Source organism: Pleurodeles waltl, chromosome 4_2 (genome assembly GCF_031143425.1).
Source record: "Pleurodeles waltl isolate 20211129_DDA chromosome 4_2, aPleWal1.hap1.20221129, whole genome shotgun sequence".
Taxonomy (NCBI): Eukaryota; Metazoa; Chordata; class Amphibia; order Caudata; family Salamandridae; genus Pleurodeles; species Pleurodeles waltl.
The window spans coordinates 743827283-743851032 of NC_090443.1; the positions used below are offsets into that span (position 1 = coordinate 743827283).

General features: G+C 44.0%; 1 protein-coding gene across 1 annotated transcript in view; it reads left to right on the forward strand.

Moving 5' to 3' along the window:
• AKNAD1 (AKNA domain containing 1) overlaps positions 1-23750 on the forward strand; it is a 175947-nt gene that overhangs the window by 68982 nt on the left and 83215 nt on the right. Inside the window, exons 7-8 of the mRNA XM_069232398.1 lie at positions 904-1133; positions 13086-13185. Of these exons, the coding sequence (XP_069088499.1) occupies positions 904-1133; positions 13086-13185 (330 nt within the window). The remainder of the gene's footprint in view (positions 1-903; positions 1134-13085; positions 13186-23750) is intronic.

Here is a 23750-nt window from a genome sequence, read left to right on the forward strand (position 1 = left end):
CACACATTCATGCACACAACCCCCCCCCCACACACACACAATGCCCCCACCACCCCCCCCTCTCGGAAGCTCAATTTACCTTCATCCAGGTGGTCTTCCATCAGGTAACGGGCTGAGGTGCTGCTACCGCCAGCAGAACACCGCCAGGCCATATCATATGTCATGATACGACTGGCGGTGGTCTACTGGCATTTCGGTGCTGGTGGTAGCAGCGCCACCATACCACCGTCCGCCAGTATGGCCACGGCCGGATTTCCACCCTTCTTGTGGCGGAAGTCCAGCTGTGGTCATAATCTGGCGGAGGGATGGTAGCCGATGTGACGGTCTTTTGGCAGCCGTCACCGCGGCAGTAGGCGGTTTCTACTGTCAATGTCATAAAGTTGGCCTTAGTGATAAGGACAAGTAGGACTAAGGATAATGAGGATTACTAGTAGGTAATTGAAACGTTATTCACTTTTCTGACATCAGAGCAGTGATTTATCACTGCTCTGACATCATGACAGGGTACACTGGGCTCCAAATCTGGTGCTCTGGGCGACTGACTCTTTGGAACCCACATTCTAACTGTGGTCAAAGCAAAGTGGGGTGTTTGCGAATGACTCAGGCTGAATTGATCAAGGTAATGTAAAGCAAATGCAAAACTGAAAGAGGATAGTTCTTAAAAGAGTTATGATCTGGGTTTGGAATAATAGCCTCCTAGTGTTAACCATGGAAAAAAGACAAATGTTCATCAGATTTTGCAACATAATGCCAACAGGGAAAGAAGGAGTCAAATATTTCTTATCAGCTGGATAGTGTTATGGGGAATTAGAAAGATTTATATAATTTATATGAAGTGTCGCCAATTAGCAGATAATGACTTGATTGTACGGACCTATTTTAAGATCACTGCTGTTTATTTAGAGCCGGACAGCTACAGAATCCCTCCAAGAACGGAAAATGATCGACATGCCATCAAATGTGACAAGCGATGACCTGGAAAAGAACATTCGGAGCCACATAATCCCTGATCAAACTGAAGATTTGTCAAGTGGCAGTCATCAGCCTGTCTTTGCTGATCCTCAAAAACGGTCACCTGAGGACTTTGGGGGAAATGTTCGAGAACCAAAGAAGCATTCAACTGATAATGATGGGTAATTAGAATATATGACATTTACTTTGTAACTTGGAATATCTAATTGACTGCATCAGCTGTAGAGTTCCTGGTCCCTGGAATAGAGGTGATCAGGAGTCACAGGACCTTATTTAATGTTATATGTGGGGGAAGATTTCCTCATCATGACTTTTTGTTTTGAAAAATTAAAGGGCAGCTCTTTCCCCATTCAGAACCGAACAAATCTGTTAAGCGTCCTGTGCATCGAGTGCTCATTTAGAGTTAACAAAACTGCATCATCTGCATAGGGAGTATAGGCACGTTTGTGGCAAGCAATTTTGGAGCATCAAATTTGGGCTCCACATACTGTATATCCTACATCAAAAAAGAGAAAAAGGCTAAATGAAAGAGGGGCAAATGCATGGCGTTGGGGAATGCCTGGTGAAGTTTCAAAGCTATTAATGCCTTCTTCTGATTGGCCATAAGGACACAAGACGTTCTGATCTAAAGACCTTTTATAGCTGTTAATAGGGACTGATACATTCCCACTTTGTTGTACTGTATTCTAGAGTTTGAGCCCAGTGGCCAAAATTAAAGACTGCCTTTAAGTCAACAAAGCTCAAAGGGCAAGTGCCTGCCCTATAAATCTCAGATCTGGGACTCCCTGGATATATTCTAAAGAAGCTGGCATAGCTCCAGTAGATGTACCCTGAATGCTATCAGATAGAACAGTTTGTGGGGATTTTTCTTTATATGGCTACTCTTTACACAGATAGAGTGTAGCCGGAGGGCCTGATCGGCATTTCCCATCCCTTTTTCTAAATCCAGATTGGGCATCTACTAGGGCACGATTTGTGTCATCCCAACTTCGGAGGCAGTTGAGTAAAAGTGTGTCACAAATTTTGGGGAACTCGCAAAGTGACTTCTGGGGAAAAACAATCCAGGTCTGCCATGTTGGCATTTTGGATTTCCTATCACGTATATTATTTCTCAAGCTAAAACCCTAAAACGGGGGCCCATCTTCTGAAATAACATAATTAATGCCCTCCCCTCACTGAGAGTTTGTGTTCAATGAGGTGGGATAAAAGAGAGAAGGGCGAAAGGAACAGTAGCATTTGTTTGGCAAATGTTCTGTTAAGAACCTTTTCTAAATGAGCCCATATTCTGAAAAGAAGACAGTGCAGAGGGCTTGTTGGCTTTGTATGGTGTGGTGCAAAGCACACTGCGTGTAGTGCATGAACTGCGGATTAAAGTGATCAGTTTGCCCAACAACCGCATGATTGATTAATTGTAATACATCATTAGTTAGTAAACACTAGTTAAAAAAACGGAGTGACTCCATATTTCTATGTTAGCTAATCTATTAAAAGTCATGTTCGATATCGACCAGCCCTCCAAGTGCATAAGATTAGACAGCCCCCAATAAACCCGAGTTCTGTATCATCGCGAGTCAACGCACCTGCATTGTTGAAATATCACACTATGGAACACAAAAAAGAGATTTCCCCCCTTACTTATTCATAAATAGGAAACACGTAAAATGGGTGGGAGTCTGTTAACCAAATCACTTATGAATGCGCTCCCATAACTGCTTACAATTTCACCTTCCCGCACTCATTTTCAACGCAAACCGATTACTTCTATATTTCATTAAGGAGTCTTTTTGTCATATTGCAAACCTAACTTGCGACCTGCTCTCGAATGAGTAGTTAATTTTACAGAGCAACCCCCTTCAAAGTCCAAATGCAAAGCTAAGGGTAATGTAGGTAAGATTGAGATGTCACTGGTACAACCCCGTGGGCAAGAACTTAACAATTTGTAGAGCCTGCATGCATCTGTGGGGAAATGGTGTGAGTGAGTGACATGGGTGCTTCAATTCACAGAATCATTCTAGTTGTTTGTGTTTGTTGTTTGTGCTGACACCTAAACCATAGAGGTGAGATGGTCTTTAGTTTTAAAAGCACTTCAATTCCTCTCACACCTGTGGGAAGAAGACTCTACGGACAGGATCTCTCCATCACTCTATGCCTGGGTGCAAATGCGTGGAGAATGAGCAGGTGATGGGGGCGTGTTCCCTCCCAGAGTCCTTCTTGTATGTGCCAACCAGTTCCTTTGACCAGCTAGAGATCCTTCAACTCTAAAAGGCATTGATATCTGCATGCAGTTGGTTTTAAATATTCTGTTATTTAGTGTTTTAAATTGGGCTCATGCTACCTCTGCTTCTGAAACGTATGTTGTAATAGTCTTAGAAACAGTGACTGCAAAGACACACACAGTCTGCTGGAGTAGCTGCAGTAGTGACAAGTTGACCTCAAATCTTGGGCAGAATCCCTAGATTATGACATTTCAGTGATGGCATTGGTCTGATGGCCATTAAATGACTCCATTCAAATAGGTTAGATGCTGGATCACTGGGACATAGTAGTGACCTCTGTTTTGGTAGTATTTAGATATATCTAAGTCCTGCACATCTAGTGCTAAACACAAATAAGGTTATTCACAAAACAACTTCCCTTTGAGATGACAATGCCACTGTGGAGGTCTTCTACAAGCATGATAGCCAATGCTAGGTTTATTTAGGACCTTACCTAGAGGAGACCTTGAATTTGAAAAGACTGGGTGCAGCACAGAATCTTGGGAACCTCGGTACAAGACAAAGCCTACCTTAGATTGGAAGACTTCCAGTTTCAACGAGCTTATGGATGCATGCAAAGAGAGTTCTGAATCATTTTACTGCTGCCACTGTGGTTCCACGTAGATGTTCCAGGCAGCAGAGAAGAAATTACTTCTCTGAATGCCAGAGATGAAGCTAAGAGTATTTGTATGTCTTGATTCTGGGACGTAAACAGTTTTCCACTTATATATCTAAGGTTTTCGTCTCACCACAATGGGTTTGAAAATCAGGCTGGAAGTTACTTTACATAAAGTGATGCTCATGGTAATGAGCAAGTTATGAAATCATTGTGATTGCCAGTATCTTTACCATGTGGGTGAGGTATCATATTGACTGGTGGTTCTCTAGAAATTTTGGGTAAGGATTGTCTTTTAGCAGCACATTTACAAATGAGTTAATGAGTGGCTTGAAGGCAGCTTGCTAAGTTTGATGATTATGGTGTTTCAGGTGTAAGCAGAAGATGCTGAGGTTGTGGCTAACGATCTGTGGGACGAAGAGGCGGTTAATGGGGTGACTCCCGGTACCTAAACTCTTGTGTGTTTGCGCTTAAGCCCTTGTGTCCAGCTAGAAACAGCATTTGATGCTTTAAAAGTATTGCAACCCCACATGGAATTATAGGGAGAAGGAATGGGTGAGAAGGGGACTTCCACTCACAGAATATCTGTGCATTTGGCTTAATCCCTTTGATGCATTAGGGAAGCACTCCTCAGTTATAAAAAGACCCTAAGTTTTTTCATGTGGACAAGGGGCAGGTGAAGAGGAAGCTTTCGGTCACAGAATATTTCTGGGTTTTGAAATCACCTTTTCGATTAGCAGGCTCCCAGAACCGTTCTGTGGATCTCTGCCTGCGCTGCTCTCTTTACCGTTAAAAGGATTCCAAGCTCTCATAAATCCGTAAGGAAAAAAGAGTTGTAACAACCGATTCTCAGAATCTTCCTGTCTCTGCCTTATTGATCAGCTTGGGACGTTTCAATTTAAAAAGTCTCCAAGCCCTACTCATCACGTAGGGTCATCACAGGCTGGGGTGGCGTGGCCCGGGCAAAAGAAAAAGGAATGGCTGGATGAAGGGAGGCTGTTAATTTACAGTATGACCAATTTGTCCAAATAATGAAAACCTGAATCGGAAATAAAGTTAAAGGGTTTTATTACAGACTTATACTCAGATTAATGTAGACAATTCTCAAAAAAAGGCTGTAAAGATACAGTATCACCATAGGGTGACCAAACCTCCTAAAAATTGTAAACAAATCAACATTAAACAGAGCATTCAATAACGCCAATACAAAATAGCAGTAGCACTTGATTGTCCGTGAATAAACTTTGACCTACTTGTCTAAACATTAGTGCAAATTAGCATAATCTAAATAGCTAAGAAAAGAAATCCTCCAAAGAGAACATGTCACTAGTTGACATGAGCTAGACCACAAAAAATAAGGACAAAAATTAAAAAGGAAATAAAAGATACAAAGAGGTTGAAAGGAGGACATCTGAAGCAAAAGGAATCTAATCAAAGTACCAAAATAAGTAAAAAGGGAAGGTGTCAGCATTTCAAAGGTCGGTCAAGAGTCTTCTGATTGGTCAAAAGAAAATCTAAGTGCTTTCAGTGAGCATTTTGAAGAAACAGGGCAAAAGCAAAGAGATCTACACCTCCAAAGTCCAAGGGAATATCCTCTGCATGTAACTGAAATCAATTAATTAAGGTCCAAAGAAAACAATGATTTGTGCATTGGTAACACCTATGGATCAAAAAGTTGCATTGTCCAATCCCCATCCAAGACACAAAAGCATCTGTAACATGGGTAGAAGTTCCCAAGACCGTCCTGGGAAAGTATCCGTCCTCGGTCTCCTGTACGACTTTGCGACATAATGAATACTACCAGTCTTCACTTTCTCAGAGGCATATTTATACTATGTTTGCGCCGGATTTGCGTCACTTATTGACGCAAATTCAGCACAAACTTAACTCCATATTTATATTTTGACTCTAGACACGTCTAGCGTCAAAATATTGGAGTTAGCACCATTTTTTGGATGCGTGCACATACCTTGCGTCAAGGTAGGCGTTCCCATCTAAAGATTGGTACTATCCCCATAGCCCCATATTTATCCCCCTATGCTAAAATGACACCCGGTTGGGAGGATGGGCTTAATAATGGTACAAAGCTTGCTTTGCACCATTATTTAACACCTGGGTCAGACCAGGCGTTAAGGGACCACCATGGAATGGGTCCACAGGTGCCCTCCCCAAGCCCCAGGAACACCCCCACCAGAGGGACACCGGAGGATGAGGGCCCCATCCCAGATAAGTAGGGTGAGTATTTGGTAAGTATTTTTTTTTAAGTGCCACTGGGGGCCCCGAAATGGGTCCTCCTGCATGGCACTAGGTGCAAAGGCCATGCCCAGGGGACACTGGCCATTGGGTTAGTGGGCATGACTCCTGTCTGTTGTAAGACAGGAGTCATGTGGTATGGATGATTTTGCGTCAGGAATGACGCTAGGCTGCTTAACAGCACTTTTTTTGCCTCTACCCAGCCTAGTGTCAATTTGTGAGGCAAAACCCCGTTCCCCTGTATTGCCACCCCCACCCGGCTAACGTAATTTTTCCTGACACTAGCCCACCCTGAGCGCCGGCTTGCGGAATCCCATAAATTTGGCGTCTGGCTGGCGCTCTGGAATGACGCAAGCCGGCACTATACTTTTTGCTGCAAAACTGCATTTGCTCAGTTTTATTGCAAAAAGTATAAATATGGGCCTCAGTCTCTATGTGTACTGTCCTCAAGGTTGCTTTCTCAGGCTCTCTATGACTAAAACAATAGCACATCTATTTCCAAACTATAATTTCATGTGAAAGGCACCTGAGAAGAAACAACACATTAGCAGAAGTGAAAAACTGTTTCCCACATTTATGAAGACTTGCACCAAGCAAGCCTAGCATGGCTAAACTAAGACAGAATTAGAATTGCACACTTTATTCAGATTAATCAGAACATATTGAGTTTGTAATTATAAATCATCAGTAATAATTCTTATTTAAACTTCATGTTACAGTAAACTCAAAATAAAACAACTGTTAATACACATGAGCACATATGACGGAGAACTACATTTCTTCAACATTAGCTTAAACATTAATATACACATGTTCTAAAAATCATTACCATTTCAAAGGCAGTCTCTTGCTACATAAGTATTAATGCAAAATTATTATCAATGGTTACGTTTCAATTAATATGGTTATACCACACACATTTATTTTCTAACACTATAGCGAATGCACCTCAATATAGACTTCAAGTACACCACTTCACAATTAGTTTGTCATTAATTCACAAGCTATAATTTCAATATGGCCATGTATAGATCAACATTGTGACATCAAAGATAGCAGCCTTTTCTCCGCTGAACCAAAGTATTCTAAGCTCGCACAAAGCTGTAAGGAAAAAAGATGATTCCAGTCTCAGAATCATTCTGTCTCTTTGCCTTGGTGACCAGCTTGGGACATTTCAGTTTAAAAGGTCTCCAAACCCAACTCATTATGTGGGATTGACTGGTGTGGCGTGGCCCGGACAAAAGAAAAAACAATGGCTGGCTGAAGTGAGGCTGGGTGGAGTGAGACTGGCCAGCTTCTCAATTAATGCCCTCAGACTTGTGTATATTCATTATTGTAGATGTTTGCCCACTTTTTCTGCCATATGGGTAATAGGGTAGCTTTTGACCATAACGAAAGTGAGACTTTATGTTATGCATATACCCGACCACTGGAACTCCAGTCTCTATATGAATATTGTCTACCTGATAGTAAAAGACTTTAAAAAAACATGAACATGTTAATGATTGGCTTTCCTCCCTGTGTTTAATTGCAATAAATATAAATGTACAAACCCAGTCACACTCTTATACAGAAGGCACAAACAAAAGAGCTTCTTTTGTTAAATAAAATTGCACATGGGGCAAAATAATATGCGCTTAATTCCTCTCCCATTTCTGATAACCATGAAAAGTGCCTATGGCTTCTTAAACTAAATACCATGGCATATGGAGCAAATGTTATATTGCCCAACTCCTCCCCAATTCTGATACCCCCCCCAAAAAAAAACTTGAGAGCTGCCTATGTGTATCGTACAGTGCAGTATATTTGAAAAGATTACCTGCTCCTATCTCTGGTGCCCTTCGTGGTGGCAAGCAGAAAGGGAAATTAAGAAATTCCTAAAATACCTGTTTGTAAATATTTATGAAATCCAGGGAGTGATAATCAGGTACCTTCTTTAATTACATTTTGCATAGACCTCACATAGAATTGTTTTCATTCTAATTTTGATTAACAAACATTTTTCACTCAATCTACATATCCAAAGCTACGCAATTAGCAGCTACAATGACAGATGTTCACGGATTATGCAAATGAAGACACAAATATTCTGATTGACAAAGGGCCTGGTTTAGAGGCCCTGATTTAAAGTATGGCGGAAAGGATGCATAGGTGACAACCAAAATTAAACCCAAAATGTGGCGCAAAGTAAAGGTAAAACATTTAAATGATCCCTACACCATGAGGGAAAACTCCTATGGTGAGGAGGGCATTGTTTTTTTCATTTTTCAGTAGAGAATTCCACTTTTGACGGAGGTGTAACAGCACCATTTCATTGCTTGATGGGAACCGCCGTGATGGCAGTTCCTGCCAATGTAAGAGATTTTCGTTAGGGCAGCAGACATCTCTAAACTTGAAGTGTGTTTACTCTGTCAGGCCGTCAGAGTAAAATACTCTGTCGCCCTGATGGAGTAACTGCACCATAAGAGCTTCCCTTTCTTTTTTATTTTCAAAAAGAAAAACACAAAGCAGGATTTTCGTTATAAAAAATAAATAAAAAAAAATGACCCTCCTCGACATGGGTGTTATCTGCTGTGGCGGGGAAGAAGGGCATTGAAATGTTTTTAATTTCACTTACTTCCACATTTTAGTAAGTGAAAGGAAAACCTTAACATTTGTTCACCTACTCTAAATAGGGTGGACAGACAAATGACAAAACTGCAGATAGCCCTTATTCCGTCAGGCCATCAGAGGAATATGTCAGTGGCGAGACGTGGTAGTCTCTGCAGCTGACATACTTAATAACCAAAATGTGCTATATTGTGCTGTATAGACTCTTATTTCTGAATTCCTGCTTGCTGCGTGGACTAATTCTGTTGTCGCTGGCAGAGCCATCCATCCACCTCTGGTCCATAAAACTCCTCTCAATACTCTCATGTGTCTTGCGGTAGCTGCTGCGCCATACTAGCAACCACAGTCTGCTTTTCCACTAATTCCTCTGCCACACATTGGCCCTTAATTATTCCAACCTTATTTAGCCACTCAGGATATCATAGCCTTCTTCAAGAGTACTACTAGCCATCCCAGAGCCTACTGGATTGGAGCCTGTTCCAGTGTGACACTGCACAAAGTTATTATTTGATTGCTTGCTCTAACCTTTCCCTGCGTAGAGGAAATGAGGAAGTGTTTGAATTTAATGTACCTTAGTAGATATATGGTGCAAAGGTGTAGTACTGAAGCATTGTGTATCACCAGAACTACCACCATGCCTCCCTTTACAGGAGCCATGCAAGGTACTATTTGCACCAAATAGGTTCTGAATCTCAAGGCAGTGCAGACTCTCCTCAAACACACCTTTGACATGGGTGGAGTAAACCTCCACCCAGACACCTCAGACATACCTGTGACACTGGTGGGTATAACTCTTTTTACCACGTTATTTCTCTGTTGCCTTGGTTGTCATAACAAGCACTTGGTTTTTTGTTTTGCATTGGTGACGCCGTTTCTCCCACCTTTTATGCTCCCTCCCTTCTGCTTCCTTGTAGCCCCTCCCACCTCTATTTATGGAGACCACTGTGCAGCTGCACCTGTCCACACCTGGACTGCACCCAGTGCTAGGACCCCTGGCCCTCCTGCCAACCACTGCTACCCCACTGAGGATCTCCTGGCCCTGGATGCCGGACACCGGACACCTCAACAGCAGCTTCTACCCTGCCTCCCCATGATCCACCAAGAGACCTTTCACCTGCCGCCATTGCAGTTTCTCCTGCAACACAGGACCACCACCCCACTCCAGAGCTCGCACCGCCACCGCCCAGAAATCCAGAAACAACCCGGAACCTCTCCAATGCATCCTGTTCAACGCCTAATCTCTCTGCAAACATGCCACGGAAATCTGGGACACCATGAGCTCCCTCTCTCCAGATGTTACCTTCATCACTGAAACCTGGCTCAACCCCTCCTCGAACACCGAATCACCACAGCAACACCTGAAGGCTATAAGATGATACACCGAGACCACACCGATAAACACAATGGGGACATCACCATCCTCTTCGAGCAAACAATCTGATGCAACGATGACCCCACGCCACTCATGGAACACCTCAACTTCCAACTACAGACCGATACCAAGACCATGCTCAGAGGCACCTTCGTATACAGATCCCCTGTGCCCTGACGGGCCTTCTGTGATGCTATCGCCAATGTCATCACCCCCCTAGCCATTGACTCCCACCAATACATCCTACTCAGCGACCTCAATTTCCACAGTTCCAACTTCACCTCCTTTCTGGAGAACCTGAACAACATCGGCCTCACCCAACTGGTCACCATCCCCACACACAAAGCCAGTCATACTCTAGATCCCATCTTCACCTCCTGCAACAGAATCAAATTCAGCCATGTCACAGAACTCCCCTGGATCAATCATGCCATTGTCCACTTCACCATCTCCAACAGTCAGCACACCATCACCAAGCACCACAGCTCTTCCCACTGCAGCTGGGGCAAGGTAACTGAGACACAGTGGACACAGGCCCTCAGCACCACCCATCCTGAAACCTCATCAGACCTTGTCCATGCCATCCAGAATTTCTCTGATTGGATCACATAATGTGCAGACAGAGTCACCCCGTTGAAACCAGCAAAATCCAACAGAACCTCAAAACAAGCTCGCTGGTACAGCCCACAGCTCAGATCCACCAAACGCTACTACTACCCACTTGAGAAACGATGATGTACCTCAAAGAAATCCGCTGCCACTGCCACTTACAAAGCAGCCCTCAACAACTACCAAATGTGCATCAGAGAAGCCAAGAGAGAAGCCATTACAGCCCACATCAACACAGCAGCCAACCACACTAAAGAACTCTTCAAAATAGTCAAAGAATTCTCCAACCTTGCAGCCACAGAGAACACCACCCTTCCCAAGATCTCTGTGACTCCCTCTTGGACTACTTCCACAGCAAGATTGCCACCATCTACAACAACTTCGACCCACAACCCACTGCTCGCAATCTCATCAGCCCCAACCAACCAGTGCACACCAGCCAAACAATCACCACCTGGTCTTCCTTCACCATCCAGACCACATCGGCCATTATGGCATCCACCCACTCAGGGGCACCCACTGACCCCTGCTCCCACTGCCTCTTCAAACACAGAGTCAACACAATTAACCCAGAACAAACCAGCATCATCAATACCTCCATCTCCACAGCAGGCTTCCTGGACAGTTGGAAACACGCAGAGGTCAGACCCTTCCTAAAGAAACACTCAGTTGACCCCAGCAGACTCACAAATTACTGCCCGATCTCCCTGCTCCCCTACCCGGCCAAAGTGCTCGAGAAGGCCATCAGCCTACAGCTCACTGAATACCTGGAACAAAACCACCTACTTGACACCTCATAATCAGGATTCCATGCCAACCACAGCACCGAGACCGCCCTGATCACCGCCAAAGATGATATTAGAACCCTCCTTGACTGCGGAGAGACTGTAGCCATGATCCTCCTTGATCTGTCTGCAGCATTTTACACCATCTCCCACCACACCCTCATCAACAAACTATACAACATCAGCTACAACACAACGCCCTCAACTGGATTGCCTCTTTTCTTAGAGGTCGCAACCAGAGCATCCGGCTGCCTCCCTTCACCTCTGAACCCAAGGAAATCCCATGCCGCATACCCCAAGGATCATCCCTCAGCCCCACCCTCTTCAACACCTACATGACCCCCTTGCATACATTGTCAGATCCCACAGCCTCAACCTAATTTCACACACAGGATGCACTCTACTTATCGTCTCGCTCTTCGAAGACCCCTCACCTGCCAGAACCAACTTCTGCAAGCTATGACCAATGTAGCCAACTGGATGAGGGATATCTGCCTTAAATTCAACTCTGACAAGACAGAACTACTGATCTTCAGGAAGGACATCTCCATCTGGGACCACAGCTGTTGGCTTGCAGAACTCGGACCAACACCCACATAGACAGACCATGCACGCAACGTTGGCATCATCCTCGGCAGCGAACTGACCATGAAACGGCAAATCATTGCAGTTGCCTCCTCCTGGTTCCACACCCTTCATAAGCTCTGCAAAACCTTCAGTTGGATCCCAATCAACACCAGAAAAACCATTATGCAGGCCCTTTCTGCCTTCTCGACTATGGTAACGCTCTCTACATCAGCATCTCCACCCAGCTCCTCAAACGACTTCAGACCGTACAGAACACAGCAGTCAGGCTCCTCCTGGACCTCCCCAAAAAGACCCACAGCACTCCACACGTCAGACACCTCCACTGGCTTTCCATCCAGAAGAGATGCCAGTTCAAGATCCTCACAAAATCCTACAAAGCTCTACACGATCAAGGACTGGCCTACATTAGCCGCAGCAGGGGCCGCTCCTTCTCCTATATCACCACCAAGACATGGAATGACCTGCCCCTCCATCTTCTAACAGCACCCTCCCTGGAGGACTTCAGGAAGAATCTCAAAACCTGACTCTTCTACTGAAGCACTGCACCCTCAGCGCCCAGATTCCCCTAGGGCGGATAGTGCTGTGCTATATAAATGCTGATTGATTGATTGATTGACTCTGCAAGTGGCACTTATTATTACCTATTTTCTTTCCTGTGCCGGACTCAGTTTGGCTTTCACCTTGTAGGCCAGTCCTTCCCCCTACTGTTCACCCACCCAAGTTAAGCATAGATGGCCTTTACCCTCCTGCTTTACTGTCAGAGAAAGCCCGAGAAATACAATTTTCTACAGGATTGATGTGAGTACCCAGCTGAAACATCTTACTGCTGTAAATTAGAGCAGATCATTTTCTAAATCTAGAAACTACATAATGTACCCTGATCATCAGGTAAGTAATGCCTCCTCAACAATATTTTCAGTGGGTTTAGTGGGAGGTAACTGTAGTTTGTCTCTTAGAGGTTAGATGTATTGCTGATGTCATGTACATTAAACAGTCATTTATGTGTTCAATACGTTTCCTTTTAGTAATGATGACATTGACCAGAAGAACCCAACTGTGGACAGTGAATTAAAATTACCAAAGAAAGCAAGATTAGAAGAAAAACACCCTGCTTCAATAGAGCTGGTAAACTAGAACTTTTTGCCCTTTGGGTGTGTTTCTGAATGATGAATATATGATTTTTAGATTTTGGCTGCAGATGTCATTGGAAGATACTGACATTTGCTGCCTTGTTGGAGTCGTATGCTTTAGTCGTCTGTTCCTCAAGCCTTGCAGTGTCAGGCAGGGTACAGCAATGATGTGCATCAGATCCAGCCCTGGAGGCCCACCACTGTTCATCACGACGAGGGTGACTGCAGACCTGTACCTAGACACATTGCACTGGATCAGAATTGATTTTCTCAAATAGGAGGAGAGGAAAGCAATAGCATAAAGGGTGTTAATGTGTCACAAACGTTTCCTTATAAATCCTTAGGGTTGCAGTCTATATATAGTATGTTCCTAACTTACACGTTTCTATGGGAAGATCAAGATCAGAACATTTTTCACAACTCTCAGATCTGTGATGCCGTCTTGTGGTAGGTGTTTCAGTACCTGAAGGCTACTCCAGTCAGGTCTTTTCTTAAGTTAATGCAGCTGTGTTCTCTTTTGTTTTCCCATTCTCCTCACAACTGGTTTTATTCAAAGAGCATTTTGTGCTCTTGGATTGAATGTGAATGTTCAAAATGTGCACTCAAAGTACCTAAATTAATAATCCCAATTTGCAAAAGCAAGATTGGTAGAAAATGAAGTGTGCAAGGTGCATTTCTGAATGGTTTATTTCTCACATTTGCAGATTTAGGATTTGACTTTTTGGGCATTACTTGGTGTTCTCCGACAAAAATATCCACGTGCCTCGTGCAGGCAGTTAGCAGTAAATTAGAGCATATTATGTGTATGTTAACACTAACTATGTTTCTGGACTTCGAACAACCCACACAACTAATTGAATCGTGGGGGAAGAGGAAAAAAGTTAACTGGGCATATGCACATTTGCCTCAAACATAGGTGACAAGGAAGATATTTGGATTGCTTACTATTACAAAACTTTCTGTTATCGCTAGTCTGCAGAGAAGGTAGCCTGATTCAAGGGAGGAGCTCAGTATAAAAGGGACCGAAGTTTGTAGTTGAGAAAATAATCAGATTACACATGCAAGATTGTATATAAGGTACAATTTTTGCATGTGAAAATGTTAAATATTGCAGTACTGAAGGAAAAATATGTGTCATACGGGAGGAATTCCATAGTAGGAAAATTACTTAAAACATAGGGAGGCTCATATGACAACAATTTTGTTTATTGGTCCAACTTAATATTTTAAACACCCTTTGACTTAATTTCTTGAAACACTTTTTATCTTTGGTCGTTCACAGCAGGGGCTTGGTCACAGGACTTAGCCTGCTACCATCCCCTGTGGCCAAACCTCCAGCACGTTCCCAACCCAACACTACGCACAGCCTTTGGCGTGCGCAGCATAGGATTGGCCTTTGGGTCCCGGGGACCCCATCCCCTGGGGCCAAAGCATCTATATTAAGGGAAGGGGGCATGCAGGCCCCTCACTGATCCTTAATTGGCCCCAGAGACCCAATCCCCTGGGGCCAAACACAATTTAAAAGGGGAGGAGGCCCATGTGGCCCTCATCCCTAACCTTCATTGGCCTTAGTGACCCCATACCCCAGGGCCATTTTTTGTTTAAAAGGGTATGGGGCTGCATGGCCTCCATGGCCAAGCCTTATTAGGCTCCGGGGATCCCACCCTCCGGAGCCAAAGCAAATTAAAAAGGGGAGAGAGTGTGTAGACCCCCTCCCTGAGCCTTTTTAAGCCTCAGGAACCCCATTTCCCCGGGCTGAGCAATTATGGAATAAATGGAGGGGGTGCATGGTCCCCCTCCCTGAGCCAAATTAGACCCTGGGACTTTTTAAAGGATTAGAATGGGGTCTGCACCGCCCCCTTCCCTTAAGAAAGGCTCTGGGCCCTGGGAGATGTAGTCCCTGGAGACGAATGTGGCTTGTAGAGACGGGGTGTGCCTCCCTCCCCTAAACAAGTAAATTGGGCACCGGGGGATGGGATCCAAAAATGCTTAATGAAAGCTTGCAGCCCGTGGCTACCATTTTTATTTTTCAGTCCCATGGAAGTTCCACGGGATCATGACAACATTTGCTGTTTTTTCAGTTTTAGCCCTGGGTCTGAGGGGGGAAGGATATACCTACCCTTCCCCTTATATCTTTTTTTTTCAACTTCGGGACATGGGACTAAGTCCCCGAATCGCTGTAATAGCTGGCAGCAACATTTTTCTCACGTTGCTAGCAGCTAATCCGAGCACTCCCTCCCATAGGAGTCTGACTCCCGCAGAGGCAAGGTAGCCCAAGGGGGAAAAAGCTCCCTGGGCCAATCAGAATGCTTCACCTTTCTAAAGTGGCACTCCCCCAAGACTCTGACAAACCTCTATCAGACCCAACCGTCCAGACACTGAATTATTTTTTAACCTTAATATCTCAAAAACTACTGAACGGATCAACAAACATTGGCAAACCAATAGGTCTCGGTGTTGCAAGATCTCTTGGTTTAGTTTATTTTAGCTGTGTTGTACAGCACTGTGGTTTTACAGTATGTTTAAAGTTTTATTCTAAATTGTTGTGGAACAGGCATTATTCTTTTGTTATTTAGTTTTGTGTGAGGGATGGTTGGAGGTTTGAATTAAAATCTGAAATGGAAGGGAAGTAGCAACCCGAACAAAATCTGTCTTAAAGAAATAGTATGATATAGTGAACAGTGCACTTTTTTAAGGGCACTTGGCAGTGTTTAATATAGAGAATGGAAAGGGTAGTGGTAGGTAATAAGTAAGGTGGCTTATTGGCAGTGTGATACTAAATACACATCATGTTTACTGGAAAAGACTGTTGAAATTTAATTTCTGAACTAATTTAATTTAAATTGATGGAAATGGTGCACAGTAATTAACGTGCACATGTGAAAAAAGATGAAGGAAATTCTTCCCGTAACATTGCTAGGGAAGAGAGGTAGGAAGCACATTTTGTTATCTCAAAGGAAAGGGAATACGACAGAGTGTGTATATAACAGGCAAGCAGTTCTTCAACTGTGATAAGATGTGTACTTGTGCTAAGAATGAATGCTATTTGGTTTTAAAAGCACAGCAAAAGTGTGTCCCAGAAGTTTTGTTTTTGCCCAGTAAAGTTGAAAATAAAACTTGGACAGCTTTAACCAATATTTGTGTGTGCACCTCATCCACAGCCTAACATAACAAATGGAAGGCAGCATTGTCTGAGGTGGAATACAGGTACATTTAAAGCTGAATGTGAAGGTTGCCCTCTTTGTCACTTTTTGGACACCCATAAGCTAAAATATGTGAAGGGTAACATTTTTCATTGTACCCTGCACACATCCTGTGTTTTTGCAGTAATTATTATTTAAAGCTGTCTAACATAAGAATTGAAAGGCAGCATTTTTCGAGGGTAATAAACTTAGGTTGTAGCTGGGGTGCAGTCACAAATATTGTTTAAACATCTCTAACATAACAAATGAAAGGCAGCATTGTTTGAGGTGATACAAGGTGAATTTAACGCTGAATGAAAATGTTGGCCTCATGGTCGCTTTTTGGACACCCATAAGCTAGAATAGGTGAAGGGTAACATTTTCTAGTGTATCTTGCACACATCCTGTGATTTTGCAGTCACAACTATTGCTTAACACTGTCTAACCTAAGAATTGAAAGGCATCATTGTTTGAGGGGAATAGAACTTATATTGTAGTTAAGGTGCAGTTGCAAATATTATTTATGAATGTCTAACTTAACAAATGAAAGGCAGCACCGTCCAGGGTGGAATAAAGGTACATTTAAAGGTGAATGTAAATGTTGCCCTCTTGGTTACTTTTTGGACACTCATAAGCTAAAATAAGTGATGTTTACCATTTTCCAGTGTACCTTGCACACAACCCTTGTTTTTGCAGTCACAACTATTGTTTAAAGCAGTCTAACATAAGAATTGAAAGGCAGCATTGTTCGAGGGAAATAAAACTTATGTTGTGGTTTAGGTGCAGTCACAAATATTGTTTAAGCAACAGATTGTCGGTGGAGGATGTAGGAAAGTGCCCTTTTTTGGCATGGTCACTCCAACTTCTTGTCTGGTATTTGATGCAATTTTGACTGAAAGTGCACTGGGTTCCTGCTAACCAGATCCCCAGTGCCAGATCTCTTTCCCTGAAACTGTACAACTGTTCCCCAATTGGCAACACCTTTGACCCCCTGTAAGTCCCTAGTAAATGATAGCCCTGTACCTAGGGCATAGGTACCTAAGAGCACGTGCAGACTGCCATTGCAGGCTGCATGTCTTGGTGCAGCTAAAAGTGAAAACACAACATGGCACACAGCCTGTGTGCCACGTCCCCTAACACTGCATGCAATACACCCCTACAGCAGGCCTTACAACCTTAAGGCAGGGTGCATTATATTACATGTGAGGACATACCAGCACGAGCAGATATGCATCTGCTTTGTCTTTGTCGATTTATAGACATAGTGAGTGAACAGGGAAGCTATTATAAATACATGTGCTTGACAATGGTCGCTACAAGTTCCCCAGCTAAATTATGGCTTCTCTGAAAATAGGGATGTTTGGTATCAAACATTTCATCTTAATAAACCCGTCTTGAGTCGTGTGTCTCAATTATTGACTATGTGTATTTGCCAATATCTCACACTCCCCTCTGATAAGCCTAAGGCTGCTCGACCACACTACCCCCTAAAAAGAGCACTTTGGGATAGATAGATCAAGCCCCTGTCCACGAGTAAGGGAACCCCTGGACTCTTTGCACGGTATACCTGATTTTGATATATCATATAAAGAGCCAGCTTCCTACATTGGTGGAGCAGCGGAGGGATGGAAGACTTGACATTTGTGTACTACTCAGTTAATAAGTGATACCACTAAGGATTCCTACAGAGGGGCACTTATCACAGCTAATTAATCTGATGCAATGTATTTAAACATTTGCAAAATTCCATTAAATATGGTCATGCTTTTCTGGGAAGCATTACCTTCCTTTGTCCACTTTTAAAGCTCATGAGATTTAAAAGTGATGGAGAGGCTGTAGAGGCATTAATATATTACTGGATCTGTGGTACATATTTGAAATGTGGCCTTATTTTCATTATATGTTTGCTTAAACTTTATAGTAAATACAAATACATATACAAATACCGAGCCATATAACATAGGTGGCCTCATCAGCTTTGTCTGTGGGGCTAATGACACCCTGCGGCTAATGCAAAGTGGTCCTGAACAGAAACATTGATATGCCGGATTAATGGCATTTCACCATTCACCAAAAAGCATGACCTAGCGCTGAGGTGAACAATGAAAACACACTCAGAACCTGTATTATGACGCAGTTCCTTTGTTGGTCTTTTTCTGCACATTCAGATGCTGAAAGGGATTCTAGCAGTTTCTATACAACCAAAAATGTTTATCATTGAAAGTACTGGAAGTACACTACTTGAAAAAAGTATGCCCGATTAAGTACCCTGGCTAAAAGCAAGATTTTAAACACTTCGCTCTTTCACTGTTCATTAGTGAGGGAAGTATTTGAAACATAAAAAAATACATTTCAAATATTGACCTCATCAGACTGTCAAAAGTGATTTTCACCAGGACATGAGAAATTGGCTTATCTGTGTATTTCTTCTTTTCATAAAGTGTGCTTGCATGAAGGCTGTACAGAAAACAAGCACCATAGCATTTTTGGTTTAAAATAAATTGGGACGTATGAGAGGACTGAGGAGTGGAGCCACTTCTTCGTCTGCTTCATGCGTGGCAGGTGAGCATGGACTCTAAAGCTAAACTGGCACATCCCTGATACAAGTTTATGCTAGGCACAAGTAACTGGGCATGCAGAAGCCATTGTCTGTGTGGTCTAATGCTCTGAAAAATTATTCTCTAAGAAAAAAGGAGGAACGATGACCTAGAGACGCAACAAACAAGAATAAATAATTAACTCTGGGCGAGCAGCAGTGTGGATGTACCAAAGGCCACAAGAGGATGAAGACCGGGGTCTTGTACATTGCTTTAAGATTAATTTCCTCGCAGATAAAGCAGCACATTTGGATGTATGGACCATCTGGCTGGTGTTGGGATGAGGCAGGTGGGAGGAAGAAAGGCAAAGAGGCAACAGGAGACAAAGCAAGTGAAAACATGAGCACTTGTGTGGAGTGCTGAAACACAAAGAAAAAAGTAGCTCTGAAAATGGGAGCAGTGGATGGACACAAGTACTTGGTCTGTGCTCGGGAGGAGGGCTAAACACAAGAAGGGGCAATGAAGCATGCATACCACGGACAAATGGAGACAAGAATGTGGGGGCAATGATGGAATGAGCGAATGGGAAGCCTATGGGCGGGCTGAAGCCCACAGATTGAACAAAACACATCTTTTTGTGACATCTTATGCACTGTCTAGCCGGAACCTAAAAAACACAATCTGCTGACCGAGATCAAGCTTCCTACCAGATTTGGTGTGGTTGCGATCAGCATTTTTTGCTTTAGTGCTGCCTAAAGAGGTCTATGGTAAATGCATGTAGATTTTGCATTTTGGGACCCCCCTTTTTGCTTGGCCCATGCTTGATTGATCGCCCCAAAACTTTCCATGCACAAAAGAGCACTTTTTTGGATAGTTTTGTGGAGATTCGTCAAACCATGCCAAAGTTATCAGCAACACAAAAAATGTATTTCATTTCGAAACTCTGAACTAACCGCTACTGAGTTAGTGCCAGTAGGTAGTTGTAATGAGGACCTAGTTTCCATAGAAAAGGTGTTTTTTGACTTGCCTATATCTTTGGCACCGCTTGACGAATCTTATTGAAATTTTCCAAAAATGTGCCTTCTAGAATCTTGTGCATGGAAAGTTTTGGGGTGATCGGTCAAGCGGGGGATGAGAAAAAGGGTGGGTCAATAAAAGTGCATTTCACACGTTAATTCCTATAGATTCTCTAGACACGGCTGCAGCCCGAGCCGCTGGACAATTACACCAAATATTTCAGAAAGGTAGCTATTGGTATGCAGATGAGGCTTTTTCTTATTTGGTGAAAATCCATTTAATAGTTAAGGAGAAATTAACGTAAATCCAAATTTGTATATCTGGGGTCACAACAACTTTGTGAATACCGACGATCTCATGCAGAGATGTGATCGGCTGCCAGCACTTCAACCAGGAACTGTTGCCAGCCATTTTGAGACTCGCCTTCAGCTGAGTAAAAAAAAAAAGTTAAAAAAAAGAAAAGAGGCAGGGTACCTTTACCCAACTCCTCTAGTCTTGGTGCAAGGGTCCACCAGGCACCCCCTCAGGGCTAACAAGCATTTTTTTTTTTTAGTGCAGTGAAAATCGCGATTATTTGCTAATTTTGGTGCGGTCTCCTGTGCTTGCTTACAATATTCCACTATTGTATTGCTGGCTTGTAGATTCCGAGGGCATGGTGGAGAAATAGGAGGGGGGCGCATGGGCGTCCCCCCCCCCCAGGGCTTATGAAAGCCCCTGGGACCACCACCTCCCCGGGGCACTGTTTATTATCTATGCAGGGGATACCCACGGGGCACTCCCCACACCCCAGAAACACCACCTCCCTGTGGCAAAAGTTGATAATTTGATGTGGAGAGGCCCGCATTCTCAGCCCGGGAGACCGCCTCTCCCCCAGGGCACTGCAAATTATTTATGCAGGCGGGCCCGCTTGGCCTGCCCACACCCCAGAAACTGCCTCCTCCCTGGAGTGAACGTTGTTAAATACATGTGGGGTGGGCCCCCATGGCCCCCCGCAGCCCCAGGGACCGCCACCTCCCCAGGGCAAAGTGCTATGTAGAGTGGGGGGGGGACCCAGGGACCTCCACCTCTCCAGGTCAAACTCCAATAATGTGTGTGAGGGGGCCATGCAGCCCCCCCAGGCTCCGGGGACCACCACCTCCCTAGGGCTAAATTCTAAGAATGGAGGGGGGCCACGCGCCCCCTCATGGATCCATGGACGGCCTTGGGAACCCCACTCTCCCCCAGGTGCCTAACTCAGGAGGTAGCTGTTTGCTTTTGGTTGGTGGGGGCTAACGCCACCCACAAAGCAAAAGCAAACATAACTCCACTTGCAGAAAGCAGAGTTTTCATCTGCTTTCCTGCACACAAATATGCGTGCGGGGAAACAGATGAAAACATTGCTCTTGCAAGCACAGAGGTGCTATTTATAGCAGCTCCCTGCTTGCAGGAGCAATGCCAGCTCCCGCAGGAGTCATGAGCCGTCTGGGACCACGGAGACAACTGCAAGGCCCCAGACGGCTGGCCTTGCAAGGCCCCAGACGGCTGGCCTTGCAAGGCCCCAGACGGCTGGCCTTGCAGCTGTCTCTGTGGTCCCCTTAGGCATTTACTTGTCCTCCTTCACTTAACTGAAGTGTAGAGATACACTGTACATTTACCCAACGAGGTGGCATTCCCAAATTAACCAGTAGAAATGTTTGCAATTGGGTAGACATTTTGCACAAAACTGTGTACTCTTCATCGATAAATACACATGGCAGGATTCATTCTGGTACGATGGTAATTTTACAGAAATTAAACCTCAGTGGCTGCTGAGATTTAATTTTTGTAAAATTACCTGTATAACAAAGCAGGTGCCCACGTTGAAGCTGCCACTTCTGTAAAATACTAATCAGCCTAACTTTGTGCATGTGGCCAAGGCAAAGCAAGTGTATTTTCCCTGCATTTCCACCGTGAAAAATTATCTGTAATCCTTGATGGAGGGTTATGGAACTTACCTTTTTCCGAGTGCAATATCCCATGTATTGACTGTGACGAGTAGGTTCTTTCTGGTCAACAGCTGCTTAGACCCTGGCCTTGTGCGACGCAGGGTTGGGTGATTATAGGGGGTTGGCCGCAGGGCCTGTCTGCACCTCCAAAGACCGTACGCGACGCGGGGTTGAGAGATCATGGGGGTTCACTGTTAAAAAAAACCTTTCAAATTCACTGAAAACAACAAAGGTTACGGGGATGTAATAGCTTGGAAATAGAGTTGAAAAAAACAGAAGTTCTGTTGTGTTGTGTTCTACATTGTAAATAAGCTGTTGGAATGCTGGGCAAGTGACAGAGAGCTCTCTCGCTCATGAGGTTCTTTGAGTATGTAATAAGAACTCTGGAGTGGGAAGTTCCAAGGCAGTTGATGTAAGCCTTTAGACTGTGTTGCCTGCTCCGGTTGGTGGTATTGAAATAAACCCTTCTTTTCTTGGACCTGTGACCGTAATTCTTTACAACACTGGCGACGAGGATGGGATACAAGATGGGTATGGGGTATGGAGAAGGGTAAAGAATACCCGGTCACAGGTCCAGGAAAAGAAGGGTTTATTGCAATACCAGTGCATGCAACAAAACACACATTTATCGGGGTTTAGCAGAGTGGTATAATAATCCACCATTAAAGGTTTTTTTGCTTTAATGATGTCACTTCTGATGTTGCAGTGAAGCTATCAATTATGTCATAGAGCATGGTATGAGTGATATATGTGCGGTAACTAGCAGTGCATGGCAAGGGTGCGAGTTATAGTTACTTTAGTGGTGAATTTTGCTGTTTTTTTTCACTTAAAATAGGATATTTTAACTAACATTTTCACCTAACTACAACAACCTTTTAACCTTTGTTTTTTCAGTGAATTTCTAAGTTTTTTTTAATGCAAAGTAAGATATTATTAGCATACCTAACTATAAAGTGACTTTAACCTTTTTTTTGTTCAGTGAATTATTTTAACGCATCCACCTCCCCATTGGTAGGGGTTTGGTGCAGGGACTGGCACAAAACCCCTGCCAGGTACACTGCTGACTTTATAATGTTTTGAAGTGTACAATTTTAAGTAAGGCAGACCTACAGACTTTGTCGAAGGGTTAGAAAATCTCGGCACACCACCAGGCTAAGATAAAGATATTTAAAAGCCCTTGCAGGCCATTATTGGGTGCTCCTTGCAAGGAGCAGTGAATGTTAAATGACCGGCTCATTTATCATGCATTCATTTTTTTTATTTGTTTTTTTTTGATTGTCCCAGTGCCCATCCAGGATACCCACATGTTTAATATTTGTTTGGGGCCAAGGAGGGAGCCCCAGGGCCTTGCTGCCCTCTCGGCACCCTGCAAGCAGCCTCATAAGTTGTGCAGGTGCTGGCAACCCTTCTTGTTTTTGTTTTTAAACTGGGGTGACTCAATGCCCACATTTTTGTTTACTATTTTGTGCTGCAGGGGAGTTCCAAGGCCCCTGAGGCCCTGCCAGCTCCCTGCAAGCACAGGAGCCAGTGATCAAAAAATTACTGGACCCCAGTGCCCATCTTGGGCACTTCAGAGAATTTTACATGTTGAAGGGTGCGGAGGGAGCCCCAAGACCCCTGCAGCCCCTCCAGCTCCCCTGCCTGCACTCTTCTTGGGTGTAGTGGGAGCTGGCATTGCTCCCACCCAATGGGAGCAGTTTTCTTTTGTTCATGCTGGGCGGTAGCAATTCTGTGATTGCTTGTCCACCAGGGAGCAGGGAGAGAAATGTATGTGCTCCCACCCTGTGAGAGCAGCTTTCTGCTCCCACTCGGTGGAGCACATAACAGTTCTCTGCACGCGCTGTCGCAGACTTAGAATCT